The sequence below is a fragment of the Poromitra crassiceps genome (assembly GCF_964638095.1).
Source record: "Poromitra crassiceps genome assembly, chromosome: 9".
NCBI lineage: Eukaryota > Metazoa > Chordata > Actinopteri > Beryciformes > Melamphaidae > Poromitra > Poromitra crassiceps.
This window is the reverse complement of record NC_139630.1, coordinates 20,875,619-20,900,431: the sequence shown is the minus strand read 5'-3', so window position 1 is coordinate 20,900,431 and position 24,813 is coordinate 20,875,619. Positions and strand designations below refer to the sequence as shown.

General features: G+C 46.1%; 1 protein-coding gene across 1 annotated transcript in view; it reads left to right on the top strand.

Annotated features, from left to right (window-relative positions):
- LOC310782809 (uncharacterized protein) overlaps positions 1-24,813 on the top strand; it is a 99,976-nt gene that overhangs the window by 14,580 nt on the left and 60,583 nt on the right. Inside the window, exon 4 of the mRNA XM_083643570.1 lies at positions 299-352. Within this exon, the coding sequence (XP_083499696.1) occupies positions 299-352 (54 nt within the window). The remainder of the gene's footprint in view (positions 1-298; positions 353-24,813) is intronic.

Sequence of the window (24,813 nt, the reverse complement as noted above, 5' to 3'; positions counted from 1 at the left end):
AAATACAATTATTAATTATTGAGACTGATCTTGATTGGTTTGGATTTGTCTATTGCCATAAAAAGATTACTAGACTGGTGCGTGGCCATATCCAAGATGGTGCCCCTTAATTCATAGAGAATTTCCATACTATCTGGCAAATTTCATAATTGTATGAATATTAATAATTTAATAATTAATAATAATCATGTTCATAAGAAAAGCAGCTCCTTAACCCCAATACGTGCATGTGTGTGTGTGCGTGCGGGCATGCGTGCGTGTGTGTGTGTGTGTGTGTGTGTGTGTGTGTGTGTTTCAGTCGTGCCTGAGTGGGGGCCGCCAATCGAGGAAAGGATGGAGAAGATGCAGTGCAGTGAGTGAACTACAACACTTTACTCATAGTGATACTGGGAGTAGTCTATTAGGTCTATTAGCACGCAGCAGCAGTAGCTAGTGTATTATTGGAACTTTACTTTATTGAAACTTTACTTTAGATAAAATTAAGCTTTTGTTATTTTCTTTTCTTTTTAACTTTTTTATATGTGGTGACACATTTTGGTCACTATTTCCCCTAAAAAAACGTAATTTTATATATTGGGCCGTCAAAGTGCTCTGTAAAACTAGGCCTGGGATGGCTTGCATAGGCTACTTGTGGAAAGGGCAGATTTTTCTGTGGTATGGGGGCACATTACTGCCAATGATGTGATCCGTTGTTCTGCTGCCTTCTCAAAAAATACTTTCTATCAGATGTTATCAGAAAATGCTAAAGTACCTTATCTGTAAAGGGGAGACTTGAGGGTAATACCCAACCTATTTTCATGAAGATATCTTGAGGTGAGAGGTCAAAAGACCCCTTTGAAAATGTTTTTTCTCTCACCAAATTCTATTTCAATAAAATTAGATGTAGTTAAACCTTCAAAGGTTGTAAAGGCCTTGGAAAGTTGTCCCTGAACATGACTGTGCTCTGGACCCTGACCTTTCGTCTTCATCTGTGATGGCTTCTTCTGTATCAAGTGGCAAAAACATCTTTGCTACTAGATGGCCTGATCCAGGATAGCAGAGAGCTGCATCCCAGGGCTTCCTGCTGTAGCTCCCTTTCTTTTTATTTTCTTATCCTTTCTTTTCTTGGCATTATGCTGTTTGGTAAATGAGCCGTTGTGTTGATAATTAAAGGAACACTCCGCCCATTTTCAACCAGCTTTGTATCATTAGAACATCAGTAGTATATCAGAAAACTGTCAACGGTTTTGAAGTCTGTCATTTAATTTGACAGTTATTGAGTGTTAAAGTGTGGACCAGTGACATCACTGGTCCACACTAACTCAAATTAATAACTCATTAACTCAAATCAACTCTCAATAACTGTCAAACTAGATGAACGATGAATAGTTTGACAGTTATTGAGAGTTGATTTGAGTTAATGAGTTATTCATTTGAGTTAGTGTGGACCAGTGATGTCACTGGTCCACACTTTAACACTCAATAACTGTCAAATTAAATGACAGACTTCAAAACAGTTGACAGTTTTCTGATATACTACTGATGTTCTAATGATACAAAGCTGGTTGAAAATGGGCGGAGTGTTCCTTTAAGGGTTAATCTCCCAAAAATAGACAATAGAAAATATTTATTTTATATATTTTTATTTTCATGCTTATTTGGTAATACTGCTTGGCAACATTACAACAAGCCTCACCAGACTGCTACTTTATCTGTTTGAACTCTGTGATACACTGTTAGTCGATTTATAAACAAACCCGTTGTTTATTACTGTATATTGAAAAGCTGATGTATGCGTGGGTTTGGTCTATCGTGTGTTGAATGGCGTTGCTCTCCTCTCAGGCAAAAGCCCAAGATCCTTCATATAACTCCCCGTTAAGTATCTGGTGATAGGAAGCCCCGTGGTTTAAGAGCGTGACTGTCAGAGCCATGCATTCATCCTCTGCTCTCTTTCCCTCTAGCTCAAACCTACTCTAGCAAGTGCAGCGGTTAAACCCAGCGCACCCAGCTTGAAACGGTCTTAGACTGTCCCAAGCATCCCAACCTCTAGAATACAGTTAAGGGACTGTTCCATGTTTAGAAGGGGGGGTCACTGGAGGGATTTGGGGCACTCTGAATAAAAAAGATGTGACCCTTCTCTGACCAAAATGTATTTTTCCTTGAACCTCCACAAGTGACAAAATATGATTGACCCTCCCCAAATAAATTGTATGCTATTATCGCAAGACAAGTATAGAGAGAAAATATCTCCATTTTAATAGATCCTGTGCCCCAATAGGCTATGCCGCAAGACTACAGAAAATGCCGTTAATTTGCATTCAACAAACTGACCAACACACGGCATCTCAGACGGGGTCACTTAACTGCACACCAGACTCACCCATGGTGGAACGCGGGGGAATGATAAAATGTATCATACATTTTATATATTGCAATACACTCCACCCGCAGCCCTGCCAACCTCAATAAACTCCACTTTTGTGTATTATTGCCTATATCATGGATATAGCAAATTAATGTCTGTTGCTGCCTAGTGCCAAACACGTTCTCACTCCGAGCACGTAGCATATTGACGCTTTGTCCCGTCCCTTGTGCGTCGCTTGTTACTAACATGGTACCCTTGAGCGACCGATGAAACGACTTGGGCTTTCCGACTAAACTCAATGTAAACCCATGGAAGTCATCTTTGACGCTTATGGCAACTGCTCCCCCATTAGCCTAACTGCTCCCCCATTAGTCAACTGCTATATATATATATATATATATATATATATATATATATATATATATATATATATACAGTATATATATATAATGTATATTATATGACATTACATACGGCCTGAGGATCTACATGTATGAAGTGTATCTGAATGCCACTATACAGGACTGTGATTTAACATGCTTCTCCCAGCCTGTACTGCTGACATTCCTGAGAAAAGAAATGGCATTGCAACTGCCCCCACAGCAAATGGGCCATACAACTCCTCTGCCACGAAGCCGAAGGGCAGGTGCTTGGGCACCACCTGGGGTCTATCTGTGCACATCCCTGATTGTCTGTGTGTTTGATCAAATTGCATTTTTGTGCCTTACTACACTGACCTATTGCTCAACTGCACTCAACACTGTCATTCAAAAATAATTATTATCAAGATTAATGTGCTGAAACATATATCAACAATGTTGTGCTGTTTCAGGCCTGGCCACCAGAGTGACAGCCATTGAGGGCAAAGCGGAGGAACCGAAGACTGACTGTAAAGCAAACAGTCATAAACCAGCTACTTAACATGGGTTAGGCATGGGTCGGTTTGAAAATTTTGAAACCTGTTCGATATTACCCCCCAAAAACGTATCAAACCAGTATATCAAATTTGACAAAAATAAATAAAAAATAAAATAATAATATATATATATATATATATATTTTTTTTGTGTAGCCCATAAATGACTGTAATGCGACTGCAGTTGGTGGCAATAATGCACCTCTAAGCTAATATGCCAACCAGCACTAACACTGAATAAAAATAAGCAGAACAATTTTAACACATTCACTGCCAGCCGTTTTTCAATACTGTAGTTAGCTTCTGCCAAGGTTTTTTTTTTGAGGATTTTGGCTCATCTTTCAAGAGCCGAGGATTCGTTTCTGTTAGGATTTTGTGAACACACAATATCTCAAAAGAACTAATAGAATGTGTGCTTTCTCTGTCTAAAAGAGTTAGTTTGTAGAGTACTAAAATTGAAAAATTGAAAATTTATTCTGAGATAAACGGCTTTTTGTGAAATTCGATAGAACAGTCACTTTAACCATTCATTTTTGGCATCAGTAAGACGTCAGACATCTAAACAATAGTTTTGAACAGTAATTTCCTCCATAACAGCAGGAAACCCCCCTCTGCTTCCAACTCCTCCCTCCGTGGGCGTTCTCCTCCGCCCTCCTTGGCTCTGCAGCGGGTCTGTGACAAACGAGTTGCTGCTGCCTGGCTGCTGCCTGGCAGTCTGGATGGGGCTCGCTGGATGGGTTTCGCTCATTTCTTGGCGTTTCGGTTGAGAGCTCTGATGAAGCTCTTGCGATTCTGGGTTATTTATGGTGCGTGTTTCAAAGTGTGCATCCAGTCTATTCTTGGAACCCCCCACCGTTGCCACCGCTGTGCGTCAGCGCGAAAGTGAAAGCGTTTTCGCCATCCATTTTACAGTATGAGAACGGCTTCCTCGCCTTTTCCCTCCAGTTTTGGCTCGCCTCTTTCTACTCTGGAGAGACATGTCGCCACTCAGTGGGTCGGTAAAATAGATTATACACATTCAATACCTCCAATATTGGTATAGGAGACGTAAAAGGGTTAGATCAACGTCCCACCGTCAAAAAAAAAAAATCAATTTTTTTGACGACTCAACTCGTCATTGGCAGTCAACCGTTGGATTTTTTTTTGACGAGTCAACTCGCCATTGGCAGTGAACGTGTTAACTGTAACAACACACTGTTTTTATTTCTCATAACTATTCAGCTTAACTTTTCTTCAAACATCAACATAATAAACAAAATAAGACTTTTGCCTACTAGTGCAACTTGAGAAGAGGCTAATACGAAAAAAAGTATCAGAATGGACTGCCATTGTTTTTCCAGTTTTTTTCAGTTCGCACTTGATCAAACCGGTTTGGGCTCGTACACTGAACCGAACCGGTAAACACACACACACACACACACACACACACACACACACACACACACACACACACACACACACACACACACACACACACACACACACACACACACACACACACACACACTTCTACCATCAAGTGATGTTTATTGTTTATTAAAGGTATAGAGAGGCAAAGTGAATGTCACTTCCTGCTTCAGCACTGTACCAGAGATTGTCATCCGCCCTTTATTTTCCAATTTCGTAAAATGCTTGTAAAAATAGTTTTACTTCGTCAAACCAAACGGTTCAGCTATATTTAGAATCGGGAGAGACGATAGAACATTTCACTGACCAAAACATTAAAAAAATATTTTTTTAAATACGATTTTTTTTTAACGTTTTGGTCCGAGTGAAATGTTATGTGGTCTCTCCTGTTTCTAAATATAGTGGAACAGTTTGGTTTGACCAAGTAAAACTATTTTTTATAAGCATTTTATGAAATGTCTATAGGAAAATAAATGGCGCATGAAAATCTCTGGTACAGTGCTGAAGCAGGAAGTGACGTTCCACTTTGGCTCTCTATACTTGCAACTAAAGTTTCCCCTCAGAAACATCAATTCTGATGCACACAATACTGTGGCAGTGTGTTTATGGACAGATGCATTTTTACATTTGTTTGGCTCTGGCCGGGACGTTTTAAGGCGAAGGCATTGTAGAGCTCCCATGTGGAGGCCCAGCCAATTGCTCACAGTGCAACAGCCCAGACAATAACATCACTAAGATGTTCTGAGAGTGAGTCTCCTTTAGTAGTGCGGACTAAAACCAGAAAATGCAGCTTCTGCTTCTTCTTCTTCAGTTTTTGAGCTGTTTGGAGCATGGTTTGGAGCTCACCTCGATGGTTTGGAGGTAGATGTTTATTTGTGTTTTTAACATAACCGCTGTGAAACTATCAGAAATACAGTTTTAATCCCTGCGTTTCAACGGTTTTCTGGTGCTCTCTCTCCCCATGTATTGTCAAGCTCACTCGACCACATAAACACAGAACACAACAAAATGTTAGGGTTGTGCTACAACCCGGGTTTTACGAGTGAGAACGAGAGCTCTCACTCTAGTGCCATCTTCGCTGCGCACGCAGCCACAGGAAGAATATTATTTTTGCTCCAAAAATGATCTTTATATAAAACCAAACCACCCACCAACAGGCGGCCACCCACATTCCTCTCCCCGTGACAACGTCACGTCTGCCCAGAACCCAGGAGGCCACTCCTTCTTCCAGCCCGCCTGCGCAACGACGCATCGACGCAGCAAGGCTGGGTAGTGAGAGATCTCGTTCTCACTCGTAAAACCCGGGTTGTAGCACAACCCTAACATTTTACTTTGTTTCGAACTCAAGCTCTCACTCTAGTGCCAAATTCAACCACCCTTGCTGCCGGGAGCACTCCTCAGAGCGCCCCGAGAGGCATCGGTGAACAACGGACGCATGGCGAATCGCCCATGCCCAACCGTGTGGCATTCGGAGAGGCAACAACACTACGTTCTTGCCATTGACAGTACCGCATGCGCAAAACGCGAACCGGACACGTCAAGACTGTAGTATCTAACAAACATGTGATGAGAGGACCATGAGGCCACAGCGCACATGTCCTCCACCGATATACCACGCAACAACGCGGAAGATGTCGCACTATCCAGTGTGATAAGCGATCCTTGGAAAGGGGGCCGCCCTGGGCCCTCTGCCCGAAACAGACCAACAACTGGTTTGAAGTGCATAATGAGCGCGTCCTGACCACGTAGGTCGAGAGCACCCTTACGGGACACAGCATGTGCAGACGTCGCTCCTTGTCCCAACTGAACGGCGGAGGACAGAATGCTGACAAGTCTATGACCATAGACCTGAAGCTGGCATTAATATTCTTAGGTTGATAGGCCGGGTTAGGTCGCAACGTAACCCTGCGCCCATCATCCTCGAAAACCATACAGGACTGCTGCACCGAAAGGGCAATCAGGTCACCAACCCTCTTTCCTGATGACAAGGCCAGCAGCAGCGCGGTCTTCAAAGACAGAAACTTCAAATCGACGGTGTCCAAGGGCTCGAACGGATGACTCACGACCCCGTCCAGCACCGTAACCAAGTCCCATTTGGGGACCCCCCACCTTTCGTTTCATTTAATGTTTAACATTAGTGTATGAGAACGCCTGCAGCGCAGCCAGATACAGACAGGCATCATGGCATGCACAAGTGAGCTTCCTCATCCCTTGTCGTCGCTGTAAAGTCTCTCTGAAGGCTGTGGCTAGTGGCTACTAAAGACAAATAACTTATTTCAACACCTCTGAAAAAGCACAGGAATGCGAGCAGCATGTTGCGGGCTGCACAAGATAGCGAGAGCCACAACACGCACACACACGCGCACACGCGTTTCACGCATACATTATCACCGGACGGTGAAATGTTGCCTTGGACACATAACAACAAAACAACACGTGGGGCCACCGAGTAGCATAACGTAGCATCAACGTTATGTTTCCAGACTCACCCGGTCTGGTCTGTAGCCTACCCGTGTCAAGTGACTACGTTAGCTAGCAACAGCCAGGAAGTTAGGCGCAGTGCCACCTAAAACAGGAAGTTGTTGTTCTGCCTTCAGAGTAAAAGCATAAATTGTGTCATGAGAAAAAAATATTTTTTGAGCTGTGCAGGGCAACAAATGGTCAGAGAAGTATAATAGTATTAAAAATTCAAATCGAGAATCTAATTTTGAGAGAAAAAATCTGATATAGCCTATTTTTTTTTTTTTGCTGATCCGAAAAATCCGTGATCCGTGGCTCAAAATCCGTCACGCGATCCGATCCGTGGGTTTTCTGATCCGTCCCAGCCCTACTGCTGAGGCCATCAGCCCCAGCATGACTGTGCACTGATGCACTGACACGGAGGGACACAGACTTAGCGTCTTTGCTATGGGGGTAAAATGGTGTCAGATCAGCTGTAAATGGACAGATTATGATTCACAAATAGTACAATCTGTAAACACATAACACGATCCACAAATGTGAAACCCAACTCACAAATATATTTAAAATCCACAAACACACACACCATGATCCACAAATGTGAAACACAACTCACAAATATATTTAAAATTCACAAACACACACATCATGATCCACAACTAGAATTCAGTGACTTGTATTTCAAAACCAGAATTTCTGTTTGTAGATTGTTTCGCATTTGTTTTCAGAGTTTTGACACTATTGTACCGCTGTTTTAGGGCCTGTGTCCACCTAGCGTCTTTTCCTCAGGTCCAGCGTCTTTTTTCAGTTGTTTCCAATGGGGGGAGAGCGCATGCGAGCGCACACGGACGTGTAGAGAAAGTGCGCAGCGCCCAGCGTCTATTTTCGGCGTTTTTGTGCGCCCGACTCCCAGCGCTCCCAGCGCTTCAAGCTGAAAATATTTTAACTTTTCAGAAAGACGCTGGTGTCGGCTGCTCCTTTTCTGGTAACTAATCATATGGAAAAACTATCGCAACAGAGACAGAACGGCTCAATTGTGGGAGCAGATCGGCTAGACACTTAATATTTCTGGTGAGTGTTGTGCTTACTGCTTTTAATAGCGTAGCCTACCTGTGTTATTAGCTTGCTAGCTGTCAGCTATCAAGCTGAACTAACGTTACTTGCAGACTGCTTCCTTGTATATTGTGCGCTGGGATCAGCGTTCCCCAGCGCACTCCCAGCGTTTAATGTCGGAAAAAGACGCTAGGTGGACACAGGCCCTTATGGTGTCATTTTCTACAAATGCACTCTTCACAATTTGCAAACAAACACAGTCTAACTTGTATTTTCAAACCACTGTTTCCAGACACACATACAAATCATGTGCAATGCACAGTGTGCACACCAATTTTAAACCGAAGTATATATGTCGGGAGATGTCTTCATGCACAAAGTTTCATGCAGTTTAAGCCATTTTCCTAGGAGTTATAAGCATCTGATGTTGTAACTACAAACCTGCCACGGTAGGTCAGGAAACAGCGCCCCTACAGGTCAGTGGCAGCAACTGACCTGCCGCGGCAGGTCGGTAAACTGCCGAGGCAGCTGCCGCTGCCACTAATTGAGCCAGGCCTCTCCATGTTTCTCTCCACTTCATCTCCTGCATGAGGGAGCGGCCGGCCAGACAGACAGGCACAAGCCCGGTGCTTTTATTTTGGAGGGGTTATCGAGGAGGCGGGACATCCCATTGCAAGCGATCCCCCTCATTGGCTGATTACATTTGTGGATTTTATCTGCGCAACAAGTGTCAAAACGATTTGTAGACAAATGCAATGCATTCCACACACAGGCTGTGATGTGCAAACACTAATTCAACACTTGAAGACCTAGCATAGCGATCCACACACACACACACACACACACTGATGTGCAAACAGATTTGAGACTTGAACACTGTGCATTGCACATGATTTGTATGTGTGTCTGGAAACAGTGGTTTGAAAATACAAGTTAGACTGTGTTTGTTTGCAAATTGTGAAGAGTGCATTTGTAGAAAATTACACCATAAAACAGCGGTACAATAGTGTCAAAACTCTGAAAACAAATGCGAAACAATCTACAAACAGAAATTCTGGTTTTGAAATACAAGTCACTGAATTCTATTTGTGGATCATGATGTGTGTGTTTGTGAATTTTAAATATATTTGTGAGTTGTGTTTCACATTTGTGAATCATGGTGTGTGTGTTTGTGGATTTTAAATATATTTGTGAGTTGGGTTTCACATTTGTGGATCGTGTTATGTGTTTACAGATTGTACTATCTATTTGTGAATCATAATCTGTCCATTTACAGCTGATCGACACCATTTTACCCCCATACTTTGCCGTCCGCACTGTGCGAGCCTGTCGCTCTGGCGAAAGGCGGGCCAGCATGGCCCGAGAGTCCAGCTCGTAGCCCCAGGAAGGTCGCCACCTGCGCTGGGACGAGGCAACTCTTCTGCCAGTTCACCAAAAACCCCAAGGTCTGCAGGTGATCTGTCACCATCTTGGTGTGTTCCGTGGCATGGACCCTCGAGTCCGCCACTATGAGAGCGTCGTCGAGATAGAGGAAGACGCGAATCCCACTTGCACGGAGGGGAGCCAGGGCTGTCTCCACGCACACCGTGAAGGTTTGTGGGCTCAAAGACATGCCAAACGGCAGGACACAGAACTTGTAAGCCTTTCCCAGGAAGGAGAACCTCAGGTATTTCCTGTGCCTCTGAACCACGGGGACATGGAAGAACGCGTCTTTCAGATCCACGGAAATAAAGAAATCCCCCGGCCTCAACGCATTGAAAAGGCGGGGGAAAGAGCGCATTCGGAAAGGGAACTTCCTCAGCGTCTTGTTGAGACGCCAAAGGTCCAGAATTGGACGCATGGAGCCGTCCTTCTTGGGCACGGCAAAGTACCTGTGATAGAAACCCGAGCGCATCTCTGCCTTGGGGACCGAGCGAATCGCCCCCCTTGGCGAGCAGCGAAGAAACCTCCTTGCGGAGTATGTCCAAGGACCTCCCCTCCACAGCCGAATCGGGGACCCCGTCGAACGTGGGTGGAGGTCTGGCAAACTGGAGAGTGTAGCCCTTCCGAAGGGTGCACCATAACCATGGGGTCGGAGAACATAGGAGCTCCCAGGCGCTGAGCCTGTCGGACAACGATGGTCTCTCGCAGCCAGAAGGAGCGGAAACCGCACCTTTGGTCATGTGTATATTGTTGGGCACCGGGACCTGATCCGATCCCCCCATGGGGGGAGCAGGGTGTGAGAGGCTGCGCTCATCCGCCGCATGGTCAGCTCCGTAGATGCTAGGCATGCCGGGGGAAAATCCCTTACGCAAACCCCGACTACTGACGCACCCTGTGGGTGCGCCGGATCGGAGTAACCCTCTCGCCACGCGACTTTCGCGGGCTGGGAGGACTGCGGGGACGAAGTCCTCTTTCAAGCCCCACCACACACGGATATGAACCCCGCCGAAGGCGGGCCAATGTCCGGGGGCGTGTTCCACAGGAAAGCTCCCGACCAACAATGGGCACATAGCGCCAGAAACCGGCGGCCATCCCATCGTTGCCGTCGTGGCATGAGGGACCTGACTGCAGCGGAGTCCCGTTGCTGCCTCTCCAGCTGCTGGGCCAAGTTCTCCACTGATGGTCCGAAAAGGCCCTCAGGAGAAATCTTGGCCCTGAGCAGCCTCTTCTTCTCCGGCTCAGACAGCTGTGTCAGGTTGAGCCAGAGGTGGCGGTGCATGAGAACAGTGAAGGCCATAACCTTACCACTGTTCTGCGCCAAGCAGTCCACCATGCGGAGGGCATAGTCCGTGGCCATCCTGAGCTCCATATACATCTCCGGAGACGGGTTCCCCTGCATCTCCCTCAGGAGGACAGCCTGGTAGCCTTGCAGGATGGCCAGGTTGTTTGTCATGGCGGCGGACTGACCCGCCGCCAAGTACGACTTTTCGGCCAGCTTGGCCGTTAACTGGCACGCCTTTGAAGGCAGTGTTGGCCTGCCGGAGGTGGAGGCCAGATGGGATGCCACCAGTTTTTCCAGGGGGGGCATTCTGGAGAATGCCAGCCTCTCCTCGCCATCGAGCGCAAACCACGGGGCCATGCCCGCGCAATGCGGCTTGGCCTCCTGTGGTCTTTCCCAACCTGCCTGCACAGCGCAGACCACGTCCACACAGACAGGCATGCGGCACCGCGGGCGGGGTGCCTGGCGTGCCTGAAAATAACACCCCTGTAGCACTGAAGCAGGGGGCTGGGGTGGGTCGGCCCAAGCGATGCCCAGCTTAGCTGTGGCCCTGGACATCACCCCGCTAAACTGCTTCTGGTAGGGCTCGTTCTCCTCCGAACGAGCTCCCTCCTCCGCAGTAGTGGTGACAGTGGTAGCACCTTCCCACTCTTCCCCGCCAGAAACCTCCTCCTGGGGGGTTTCCTCCTGGGGGGTATCGACCAGGGGGTCATACGTAGGGAACTCACCCCTCTCCAAGAATGGAGAGGGGTGGAGAGCCTAAACTCAGGCTGCTCGGACTGGCCCTGAAGGCCCTGAGCAGCAGGGGCTTCACCCACGACAGGGTGGTCGGACCCAGCGGACGCGCTCCTCTTGAGAGGCGTACCGCTGGGAGGAATGTCCTCCTCAACAAAGAGCGTAGCTCTATGTCGCAGCACTGCTAACTTGAAGGTAGCACAGAGGCTGTAAGAGCGTGGGTTTAACAGCGCCCGTGCAGCGTGCTCGTGCCCAAGGCAGAACACGCAGCTATCGTGCCGGTCAAAGTCGGCCAACGTAGCCTTGCACATTGCGCAACCCCTCGCTGAATCTCCCTTCTCCATGCTCATAGCACGAGAACGACAGGCTAATCAGTAGCAAGCTCCTGCAGGCTGTACCCGGCTAGCGGGAGTACAGTAAGAAAGCTAGGAACTAGCGTGCAGAAGCTATGCAGTAAGCCACCCGGAGGCTAGCGAACATGCACGCGCAACGGTAACGAAGCGGTAAATAGCCTGATCCGAAGGGAAGGCAGCACAAGTACGAACCGAGAGCGGCAACGCACTCAAGCTCAGATTCAAACGTTACCCCAGCCGGGGTGAACGCAGCCAGCTACACGGCGGTAGCCTAAGCAGAATGTGCTAACGCACAATAAGGCAAGATGCTAGTCGCACGGATGCAAGCTAGCTATCTACTTAATAACTGAGAGCGGCAACACACGAGTTAATACTCTCAGATTTATCAACGTTACCCCAGCCGGGGTGAACGTAAGCAAGCTACACGGCGGTAGCTTAAGCAAAATGTGCTAACAACACAATAAAGGCAAGGCGCCCTTAGCTTTTTGATGAGCTTGTCCGTCGCCGCTGGTGAATTTTGATTCTAGGCCTCACACTTCAGCAGTTATGGGTCAATACGTGAAATGGTCTGTTATAGCGCCACCATCTGGTCAATATGAGTCATTTTTTTTCTCTGAGTAGTGGGGCACATTTCCAACCTATGTGCAAAGTCTGGCTAGTGGCAGCCTTATGGTTTTTGACGTGCATACTGTTTTAGGGGAGAATAATAATACAAATTAAAGCTGCAGGCAGCGTCGTGCGCCCTCGCACCCGCCGCGCGTCGGGGTTCGGAGCAGATAGGACAACGTTCAGTCGAGTCGCAATCAACTTCCTGTGTTGCCGATAGGGGGCGCTCTGCCTATAATGCTATATCGGCATGTATGTGCGTGAAGTCTGGGATGCTCATCAAACATGTGAAGTTGGGTGCGGGTGTGACCGTGTACGGCCGAGTTACAAACCGCTTTCTGTGTGGCCACTAGGGGGCGCTCTGCCTATCACTCCAAATTGTCATCTAGATGTGTTCAGGCTGGGATGGTCGTGAAACATGTGAAGTTTGGTGCGCGTGTAAGCATGTAGGGGGGAGTTACAATCCACTTTCTGTGTTGCCAGTAGGGGGCACTATGACTATAAATGGTATTTACATATAGATGTCTACAGGCATGGACACTTATCATGCATGACAAGTGTGGAGCAGATTGGACAATCTACAACAAAGTTACTTCAAGTTCCTGTGTGGCCAGTAGGGGGCGCTCTGCCTATCACTCCAAATGTTCATGTAGATGTGTTCAGGCTGGGATGGTCGTGAAACATGTGAAGTTTGGTGCGCGTGTTAGCTTGTAGGGGGGAGTTACAAACCACTTTCTGTGTTGCCAGTAGGGGGCGCTATGACTATGAATGGATATTGACATATAGATGTCTACAGGCATGGACAATTATCATGCATGACAAGTGTTGAGCAGATTACACAATCTACAATAAAGTTACTGCAAGTTCCTGTGTGGCCAGTAGGGGGCGCTCTGCCTATCACTCCAAATGGTCATGTAGATGTGTTCAGGCTGGGATGGTCATCAAACATGTGGATTTTGGTAGGCGTGGGACCATGTACTGCCGAGTTATAAAACGATTTATGTGTGGGCAGTAGGGGGCGCTCTGCCTATAATGCTATATCGGCATGTACGTGCGTGAAGTCTGGGATGCTCATCGAACATGTGAAGTTGGGTGCGGGTGTGACCGTGTACGGCCGAGTTATATATATATATATATATATATATATATATATATATATATATATATATATATATATATATATATATATACACATGTAAATAATCTTATATGAGCTTATATAAGTGATGCCGCACAGCAGCGAAGCTGCGGGCGAGGCTGCGGGCGAGGCTGCGTAGCGGCGAACTGTGTATGCGAGCTGCAGGGCGACCCTAGGGATCGAACGCGCGTACCGCGCGAGATGCCTAGTTAATAACAACAATGAGAAGTGTCCGGGCTCTACCGTTGCATCGGCCTATAAACTGCGCCCAGTGCCCGGCGCAGATTGGTGGGTGTGGACCAGCCCACTCGATATTTTGGTGTCGGCGCTACAGGCAGCCTTAACCATTATAACCACGCCTTTTAAGCGTAAAATTATGCACAATCTGGTCATTGGACAAGTGCAGTAAACGAATCACAATTCCACGCAGCGATCCAGCCCGGTCAGTAAGGCCAAGCGCTCTGCTCCCCCCCTCCCTTTCATCCCCAAGCGCTCTGCTCCCCCCCTCCCTTTCATCCCCGTCTGTCTGTCTCCATATATAGGCTATTATTCCATATTATTATGCTTCTCAAACCAATCTAACTGCATTTTAAATATTGCAAGCATGTAAATACGCTACACTATAGCAAGATCAAAGTGAAAAGAATGTTCTAAACGCATTGGCTAGAAAAAAATAGCCTATCCCTATGTCATGATGAGATTAGATTGGTGAAAGTATGTCCAGAATGATATCGTTTTCTCTCCCCTGCTGCACAGGTAGGATGATGCACATAAATATAGCCTACATTATGTAAAGTCATTGCAGAAATGTGTTTTTATTGTAAAATTAAAATTAAATTAGGGCCAATTTATTGGAGCGGACATCACAGTATAGGACATGACAGTGGAACCACGTTACGCTGTCACTTATCTAAATCAAGTTAAATCTGCGAGGGATATATATAGCCCCAGGATGACATATATGTTTCACATACGGTTGTGTTTTGATTTCGCGATTTTATTTTGTCCAATATTGAAATGTTCCACAATTGCAATTGTGTTAAGAGAAACATTATTTCGATCTACCACTTACCCTATTTAAGCTGATTTGGTTGCTATTTCTTGTCAAACGGATTCGCCTCAATGCATACTGGGAGATTTCACATGTGTGGCTTTGTGCCTGTCTGCTGTCTGATGCGCCAGAGAGAGGAGTGAGAGAGAGAGGGGGGGGACAGAGAGTGAGATTGCAGAGGAGAGTCCGCGCAATTACGCACAATAATAGAACCGGCGAACTTTTTTCCCATCAGTCATTGTGCCTGTCTATTGCTCAAGAGAGAGGGAGTGCTAGAGAGAGAGGGGGGACAGAGAGTGAGATGGCAGAGGAGAGCTCTGTGCAACCGGCGCACTGAATAGGCCTGGTTTTGAAAAGCGCTAAGCGCTAAATTAACGCCAGGGCGGAAGATATCGTTAGGCCGGTATTTCAGGCCGAACTTACTTTTACGCCTGCTCCATACCAGACGTAAAATTTACACCCAGGCTAAGCAACGGCTTAAGACTTTATAGTATATAAATGTGAGCTGGGCTCTGTCTGGGCTCTGTATGTTTCTCTAGCCATGTTTCCATTTAAAATGGGAATTCGTTTTTGCAAATCTTTTTAAAATCTGCAAAAACTAAATGCGAATTGAGGTGCATTTCCATCAGGTTTCCATTAATGGGTTGAAGCGCAAATTAACAATGCACGTACGTGACATAGGTGAATACGTTTTGTTTTCTCCAGATAGTCCCGTATTCTGGTTTAACATGCTTTCTCTAACTTGGCCCACTTGTCGTGGTGTTGTGGCCTCTGGTAGATGCGTTCCATAACACACAGTCAGAATGTAGGCAATTCTGTTGCCCACTGCATGTATTCTGTTACATACTGTTAATGAGTTAATTGTAGCAATATACAAGTTCATATTCTCAGCTTGTAGCATACAACGAGCGGGGGCTGTAACAGAGATCAAAGCGATCAGGTGAGCTGGCGCTGCGCATTTACGAACAGGGTGAGACCATGGCTTCAATGTGCAGCGCAGACGAAATATCATCAAAGTTGCCAATTGATTTGTACTGCTCATCCAATGGGCGTTTCTGCACTCCTTATCATGACCCGGCTCGGGAGCCATGACAAAAAGGGAGACACACAGCATTGCAAGTATAAATAAGAGTTTGTAAGTCAGTGATATCAGTGTGTCAGCTGTTGGATGAGTGGAATGTAGTGAGTGCAAAGTGTTGTAAAGTGCAAACTAAGAACTAAAGAACTAAACAAAACATGGTGCTGGCATGGAGAGGGAGAGAGACTTTGGCCCAATTCCAATCCGCCCCCTTACTGACTCAAGCCCTTAGAGGCGCGTTCACGTGAAGGGAGCGAGGGTTTAGGGATGTCCCACAGTGAAATCGCAAAGTGAATGAGGGCTCAGAGTGAGCCCTTTCTGCCCCCTTACCGTAAGGGAGCAGCTATGGCCACTTACGGAAAGGGAATTGCCCACAATGCATAGCGTTGTGACGTATAAAACGGGGAAGGCTGCAAATATCTGCCAAAAAAATAAAAGAACACACGCGCGAAACGAACGCGGTGTTTGCGAGTGCGCTGGAATGCCTTAATTGACAATGAAACATTACATTAATAGGGATTTCAGATTAGACAAAAATATTATATCAGAGGAATGCAAGTAGTTATTTGACACAATCCTAGAATAATCATCGATCATTTATTACAATTGCAATCCACAACTTTTTTGATGAATGAGAAATAGTTTTACCGAATCTGTATTGTACAGTATTGACATTGTGTATAATGTTGGGTGACATGTCATTATTATGCTTATTTTAATTATAATTACACATGTTGCAGATTGCAGATTTTGCAGTAGGCTACATTTATTTTTAAATGACCTGTTGTCCACTCTGTAGAGCCAGAGCACAGAGAACAGATCTCATCAGGGAGTCTATCCCTCAAAGCGTCTTGACAATAAACAATATATAGCGAACCCCAAACCTGCCAGAGTCAACATCAGTGCAAAGGGCTCTGCTGTCCCAATCCTCCTATTTATCCAATGTGGATCCCTTCCACACTTGATGACTCAACCACTTTCAGATGGCGGCCATTAGAGGGACTGAGGGTTCAGGGCTTGAGTCTTTAGGGGGCGGATTGGAATTGGGCCAGACTCTCAGCCAGCTTTAAAGGCTCCTGAGGACTGATCAGGTGCACCCAGTTGCCCTGATTAGCTCCACCACTACTGGACCTGCAGGTAATTGACAAGGGGAAACACACACACATACAGCAGGCCCTGCAAGGCAGAGGGCCGTCACACCCCCCCCATAGAAGCGGGGTCCCAACCCCGGAACCAGAATCCATAACTCAAATAAGAATTCAATCGAAAGTTATGATAGATTAAACCAAAATGTTCTATTACAACAGTGAACTTAATTCAAACATGCATTTTTTTATTTTATTTTTTACACAATCAAAATTCAAATGTTGCTTCTTTTTTCTTTTTTTACTAGCAACTTTAAATAAATCAGGAAAAACAAAACAATCATCATCAACACTGTTTTTAAAGTTTGGTGTAAACTAGATATATATATTTTTTACTAACAATTTTTTTTTAAACAGTCATAATCGTAATTGTTTAACTTCAGTTAGTAGCATAATGATAAGTCAAACATTTGCTAAACCAACCTGACTACTGTCAACCACCATCACCTTCTACTCACCCTCCCATCAGCAACCTGGTACCAGTAAGAAGCAATTTAAGATGGGAGGAGAAAAAAAAATGAAGTGGGATGAACAGAAAACAGGCATGGTTAAGAAAAACAAACAAAAACAAACACGCTATTTATTCATAAGGAGCTCTGGACAAAGCGTCCGCCACAACATTGTCAGAACCCTTGATGTAACGGATCTCTAGCCAGTACGACTCTAACAATAGCGACCATCTGATCAATCTCTGATTTGGACACTGCAGAGAATTGAGAAAGGTTAAGGGGTTATGGTCGGTGTAGACCACGACAGGCACAACACCAGAACCCACATAGACATCAAAATGGATCAAAGCCAACACTAGTGCAAGTGTTTCTTTCTCGATAGTAGAGTAGTTTAGTTGATACGAGTTAAATTTCTTTGAGAAGAAGCTCACTGGTTTGTCAAACCCTAGATCGTCACACTGTTGAAGGACAGCTCCCGCCCCCACGTGACTAACATCGACTTGGAGTGAGAATGCACGATCAAAACGAGGCGCTGCCAAAACTGGAGCATGACACAACAGTGCCTTCACCTTTTCAAAAGATTGTTGACAACCAGAAGGCCACGCAAACGTGACAGAGCCCTTCAACAAGTCTGTAAGTGGCGCTGATATTTCAGAAAAATTTCGACAAAAACATCTGTAATATCCCACCATACCCAGGAAACGCCTGAGTTCCTTTTTTGTGGCAGGTGTAGGATATTGTTCAACAGCTTGGACTTTTGCTTGCACCGGACGAACTGTACCCTGCCCAACCACCCGACCCAGGTACGTCACAGTCGCCCTCGCAAATTCACACTTGGCGAGGTTGACAGTCAGACGTGCCTCAGCCACGCGGCTGAACAGAGACCGGATGCGCTCCAGATGAGATGACCAGCTATCCGTACAGACCACCACGTCGTCTAAATAGACTGTACATCCCTCCAAATCCCCCAGAACTTTAGTCATAAGCCTCTGAAAGGTTGCAGGGGCGTTACGTAATCCGAACGGCATAACTCGATACGAGTACAACCCATTTGGTGTTATAAATGCGGAGATTTCACGTGCACGTTCAGATAACGGGACCTGCCAATAGCCTTTCAGCAAATCGAATTTGCTGACATACCTGGCATGGCCAACCTGGTCAACGCAGTCTTCCATACATGGAAGTGGAAAAGAGTCTGGCTTGGTCACTGCGTTCACCTTACGAAAATCCGTACAGAACCTCGGTGTGTTGTCCGATTTTGGAACCATCAAGCAAGGTGATGCCCAACTTGACGATGAGGTTTCAGCAATTCCGTTTTTTAACATATACTTACTTCAGCATCCAGATATTCGCGCTTCTCCGGATTTACACTAAAACCTCGGCCTAATTGGCTGAGCGTTCCCGATGTCTATATCGTGTTCAATGAAGTGAGTTTGTGTCGGAACGTCACTAAATAGACAAGGAAATGATTTGATCAGCTTAATCAAATCCGCTTGATGTGATACTGATAAATGATCCAGCAACCCCTCTAGGTTGTGCAAAGACAGAGTTTTTTAACCGACCTTGCAGCACAGCAGAGCCCATGTCAGGTAAACCATCCTCCACCTCAGCATCCACAGTCTGTGGGACAGAAAACACAGACACCCTCCCCAAAAAACACGCCGGCCGTGCGCGCTCCGGAGATGGGAGTTCCGCTTGGGATGACTCGAGAGAACGACAGAAATAAGGCTTTAATAAATTCACATGGCAGAGTTGAGTTGCCTTTCTGCGCTCTGGAGTGGCTATGATATAATTGTGTTCAGACAACTGTTTTAGGACTTTGTGCGGGCCAGTAAATTTCGCTTGGAAAGGCGAAGTGGTCATGGGTAGCAGGGCTAGCACCTGATCCCCAGGACTAAACACTCGGCGCTCAGATCGACGATCAAACAACTTTTTCATTTTTCCTTGTACAGATGACAGGTTTTTCTTTGCCAGCTCTCCAGCTACATGCAGCCTATGCCGGAAACCGTTTACATAATCAATGAGATTTTTGGGTGGGTCTGCCACTTTCCACTGATCATACAGCAAAGTCATCGGGCCGCGCACCGTGTGCCCAAATACCAGCTCATTTGGACTGAAACCAGTACTTTCCTGCGTCACTTCTCCAGATGCCAACATTAGCCAGGGCAACCCCTCCTCCCAGTCTCCACCCATTTCAGTACAGTAAGCGCGCAACAAGGACTTCAGTGTCTGGTGGAATCGTTCCAACGCTCCTTGACTCGGTGTCCACCCGCTATGCCGACCACTCGCAATGCCGACCTTAGGTTTAGGCGTGGGGGGTGGGAGAGGTTAGGTTTTGGGTTAGGGTCTGGGGGAGGTTAGGTTTAGGCGTGGGGGTGGGAGAGGTTAGGTTTTGGGTTAGGGTCTGGGGGAGGTTAGGTTTAGGCATGGGGGCTGGGAGAGGGGAGGTCGGAACAGCGAGAGGTCGGAACAGCGACATGGAACCCCTTGACTCTGCGCGTGATAGGCTGAAGCCTTGTTGTGCTTAACACGCAGCTGTTTTAGTACTTGGGAAAACAAATGGGAAGTGAAGTTTGACCCTTGGTCAGATTGAATAATTTTCGGAATGCTGAAAATCGAGATGAACTGAGTAAGTGCGCGCACCACAGACCTTGCAGTTATCGTGCGCAATGGATACGCAGCCGGATAACGTGTGGTTTGGCACATTTCTGTGAGTAGGTAAACTGCGCCCGATCGAGAACGAGGCAGCAGACCTACACAGTCTATGATTAGATGATCAAAAGGCTGGCTAACAGCTGGAATAGGGAACAAAGGAGCAGGTTTGATACGTTGATTCGGTTTGCTAGTCAGTTGACACGTGTGACATGACTTGATGTAGGTAGTCACAGCCTTCTTCACACGCGGCCAAAAGAAATGATGCAAAACCCGATCATATGTTTTCCTGACACCCCAATGTCCCGATTCGTCATGAGCCACTTTAATCACCGACTGCTGGAATTTGGCTGGCATAACAATTTGGATGATGGGGTCTCCGACAAAACTGTCACCGTGAGGCACCCATTTTCGGACCAACAGACCGTTGTGCATGAAGTAACCCCGAGAGCTACTTTTTACCTCCTCCCCGGAAAGCACCTGCTCAAACAGACCCCGCAGAGAAGGATCCGTCTGCTGCTCCACCTTCAGTTCTTCCTGCGTAACCGAGAGAGGCACATTAGACAGGGAAAAAGTACACGGTTCTGATGAATTACATTTCTCACCACCAGGCTCAGATTTTGCACGCGCCATATAACATGTTACCGCACATGCAGTGAAAACCTGGGGAAACTGCATCTCATTTTCATCAGGCTGCGTCCTCACCAATGGAACCGAGGAGACTACAGGAGATGGCGGCTGTACACCAGCCCATACTCGCCCCCCTGCGACGCCATTCCCCAAAATTAGCGTGATGCCATCAATTGGCAGCGCAGGACGCACGCCCACAGTGATTTGGCCTTGGAAAAGATCACAATGCAGCATAACGTGGTGAAGTGGAATGTGCAAAACGTTCATGCTGATCCCCAGAACAGGAACAGCGCAGCCCGCCTCACTTTTCTTTGAAAATGGCAACACTGAGGCCTGTATGAAGGAATCAAACGCAGCTGTATCCCGTAGGATTTTGACTGGCACTTTCACCTCACTCTCTAGCAGAGAAACCCAGCCCTCTGATACGAAAGGTAAGAAAGCATCCAGTTCCCCAGACACACTTTTCCCCTGCACCCCATCACCTGTCACATCCATAACAGGCAACGCTGGCACAGAAACAGCAAGACAAGCACCTTTTGCCTGTACTCCTCCCCCATTTGGCTTAGTTCTATCCCTTAATGCATAACAGTCAGATTTAACATGCCCCCTTTTATGACAATAGTTAGAGATCTTTACATTATCCAAACTCTGCATGCCACGGCCGGGCGCACATCAAACTTGTTTATATGGCCAGGAGAATAAACACCACTCGCACTGACTGCCTCAAACCCAGTGTTACGCACGCGCGTCTCGCCAAAGCTACGCCTGTGCGTTAAAACGTATTCGTCAGCCAAAGCACCCGCTTCAGCAGCAGTTTTAACTTTCTGATCACCAATGTATGTGGCAATATTACCAGGCACGGAATTTTTAAACTGCTCCAAGACTATCAAGTCACACAGTTGATTAAAATCCACCACCTCCATCGCGGAACACCAGCGCATAAAATGGGCAGTCAGGTTACGGGCAAATTCGAGGTGCGTTTGTTTATCGCCTTTCCTCCACGTCCGAAAACGCTGGCGGTAAGCTTCGGGTACTAATTCATATGCCCTTAGCACAGTGGACTTAACCACATCATATTTCTGACTGTCTACAAAAGACAACGATGAGTAGCCTACGCCTCCTGCGCTCTACCGGTCAAGACACACTGGAGCAGCGCACGAGCAGACTGCGGCCACTTCCTGGTCTCCGCCACACGCTCAAACAAGGAGAAAAACGTTTCTGGCTCCCGTTCATTAAACCTGGGCAATAATCGCAAATTACCAAAGATATCAAAATGATCTGCTGACTCAAAACCAAGCCCGGAGCTATCCAACTCCTCAGACCTGTCAGCATTCATTTTACCATCTCTGATCAAATCCAATTTGTATTTCTGTAAGGCTACTTTTTCTTTCTCTGCCTCACACCGCAACTTTTCAAATATTATTTGCTTCTCAATCTCGGTCTCCTGCTTCCTTTTCTCGTGTTCTAACTGTAACTCAAGCAACTCTTTTTGCTGTTCAAATGTTAAATTACTACTTGCAAAAACAGGCGGAGGCAAAACAGAAATTTTATGAGGAGAAAGCTCCTCCGGAGTAGCAGCCAAAATATTCATGTCGCACAGATTTACCTTCAAATACTTTTAACAGTGTCTTTTAACCTTCTATCAGAAATCTCAATTTCATAGTGACTCGCAATTTTTAATAGCTGCTCTTTGGTACACTTGTCCAAAAACCCCTCCGATGGAGATTTAACAAAATCAGCAACTAGATCAGATTTTTTTTTTTTTAATAGCCTATATATTTATTATTTTATTTTTATTATCCACACCAAACAAAAATGCTCCCTCTCTCCAAATGCCTTAGTCAAAGTAACTGTAAGTGTAAAAATGAACGGTGCCGAGGTTCAAATCACCCCAAACAGTACACAAATCCCCTCTACTCCCACTATTTTATCCCCCTAATCTTAACTCCTCCCTAGTCTTCATGCGAAGTAATGGTGGGTAGTTACACGCTAGCCAAGACAAGGAACAATTAGAGATTGCCTGTTGTCATGACCCGGCATGCAATGACGCGCCGTCATGTCATGTCGAACTCCGTGGGTCGAACATAATCAAACCCGCTAGCTGGTCAAGGCAATTACTAACTAGCAACCCCACCATCGGACTAGGGATGCGATCCTGAGCAAAATTCATACGAACAGAGCTCAAACCATTTTTTCGCAGCACTACCAGGTTGAAAAAAATGCCCAACGATCCTAAAGAGGAATCGCCGATATAGGCCTACCTACAGAGGACGTGTGCACCCACAAAAAAAAAAATTGCACCATTTGACACTTACCTTAAGATTGCACCAAGTCTGAAATTACAGAAAAGCACCATTAATTCAGATAAATAAACCAAATCAATGCCATGTATCTCCACAGTAGCCAACAGACTACAAAAATAACCAATCAAGGTTTCAAGCTCCGTAGAGACAAAATTGACAAAACTCTATTAGCCAAATTCAATGATCTACCAGTTTTAAACTGGACCGGACATAGCCCCCAATTTGTCATGACCTGGCTCGTGAGCCATGACAAAAAGGGAGACACACAGCATTTCAAGTATAAATAAGAGTTTTATTACTCCAAAATTAACCAAAATGTGCAACAAAGAGTCAAAATGTACTATGGAGTGTGTAAGTCAGTGATATCAGCGTGTCAGCTGTTGGATGAGTGGAATGTAGTGTGTGCAAAGTGTTGTAAAGTGCAAACTAAGAACTAAAGAACTAAACAAAACATGGTGCTGGCATGGAGAGGGAGAGAGAGAGACTGAGGTCTGTCAGCCAGCTTTAAAGGCTCCTGAGGACTGATCAGGTGCACCCAGTTGCCCTGATTAGCTCCACCACTACTGGACCTGCAGGTAATTGACAAGGGGAAACACACACACATACAGCAGGCCCTGCAAGGCAGAGGGCCGTCACACCTCCACTTTCCAGAGGATTTTTCTCCCGAATTTGGGCTTTTCCATTACCTTTTTTGATGCGCAAATTCAAAATGCGAAAAAACAGTCAAATGGAAATCCCAACTGATGACATCATCAGTGATGTCATAAATTACATCATCAGTGAATTACTCACACACACAAGTCTATAGTTCAGTGATGATGTAACGGATGACATCATCAGTGACTGATATCAGTGATGTCATACATAGGCATTGTGACATCATCAGTGATGTCATAAATTCACTCACACATAGTCACGAGAGAGACTGAGGGAGAGGGAGAGGAGGAGAGGGAGGGAGAGAGAGGAGAGGGAGAGAGAGGGGGAGAGACTGAGAGAATGATTCAGAACAGCCGAAGATGGCAAGTTATTTGATAGGCCTTGGAATACCAGTCAAATATGTTGGCCCAGAATCTGGATAGTGAAGAGCAAAACCAAAAAGCATGTGACAGTGTACCCTCTGACCCTTGACACCTATCACATAGTGTGGTGAGACAGAGGGGTAGACCCTGTGCAACCTAGAATAGTGAAGTCGATGAGTGACTTTAAATTGGATCAGCTGGTGTCTAAGGTCACTTTCACATATAAGCTGGTGGACTCTGCGATTCGGGGTGGTGAAGTTGCAACATTGCTGCGATTTTAATTTGGTCTGGTTCACTTTCACACAGCAATTTGTCACAAGCACACCAAACTTTCTAAACAATGTCACGTGGTCGAAACAGTCACTCGTATATATTCGACAGAATAGAGAAGGGAAATCTCTCCTCTCCAGCAGGCTTCTTGCCTGGCTGAGGGCTGACTGAACAACACAAGTGAATCCGCAAAACACAAACCATGGAGCAACACCACCTGCGATATTGGGATTTCTGGTTTTACTTTGGCGTTACTATCAAATAAATATTTGACAAGAATGTGCCCAATATGAGCAGCAGATGAGGCAGAAAGCTGTTGAACATTTCATTCTGCAGATGAACATGACCCACCAGCGCAGCGGGACTTGTCGACCCCCGAGTAAAAAACAATAATGATTTTATCTGAAAAATTGCAGAGAAGGAGCCCCGGCGGCAGTTTCCACTGCCCCCTGCCCCGTCCCCACCTCCTGCTGTGCACCCCAACGTGAGGTGCAATGGCTGCA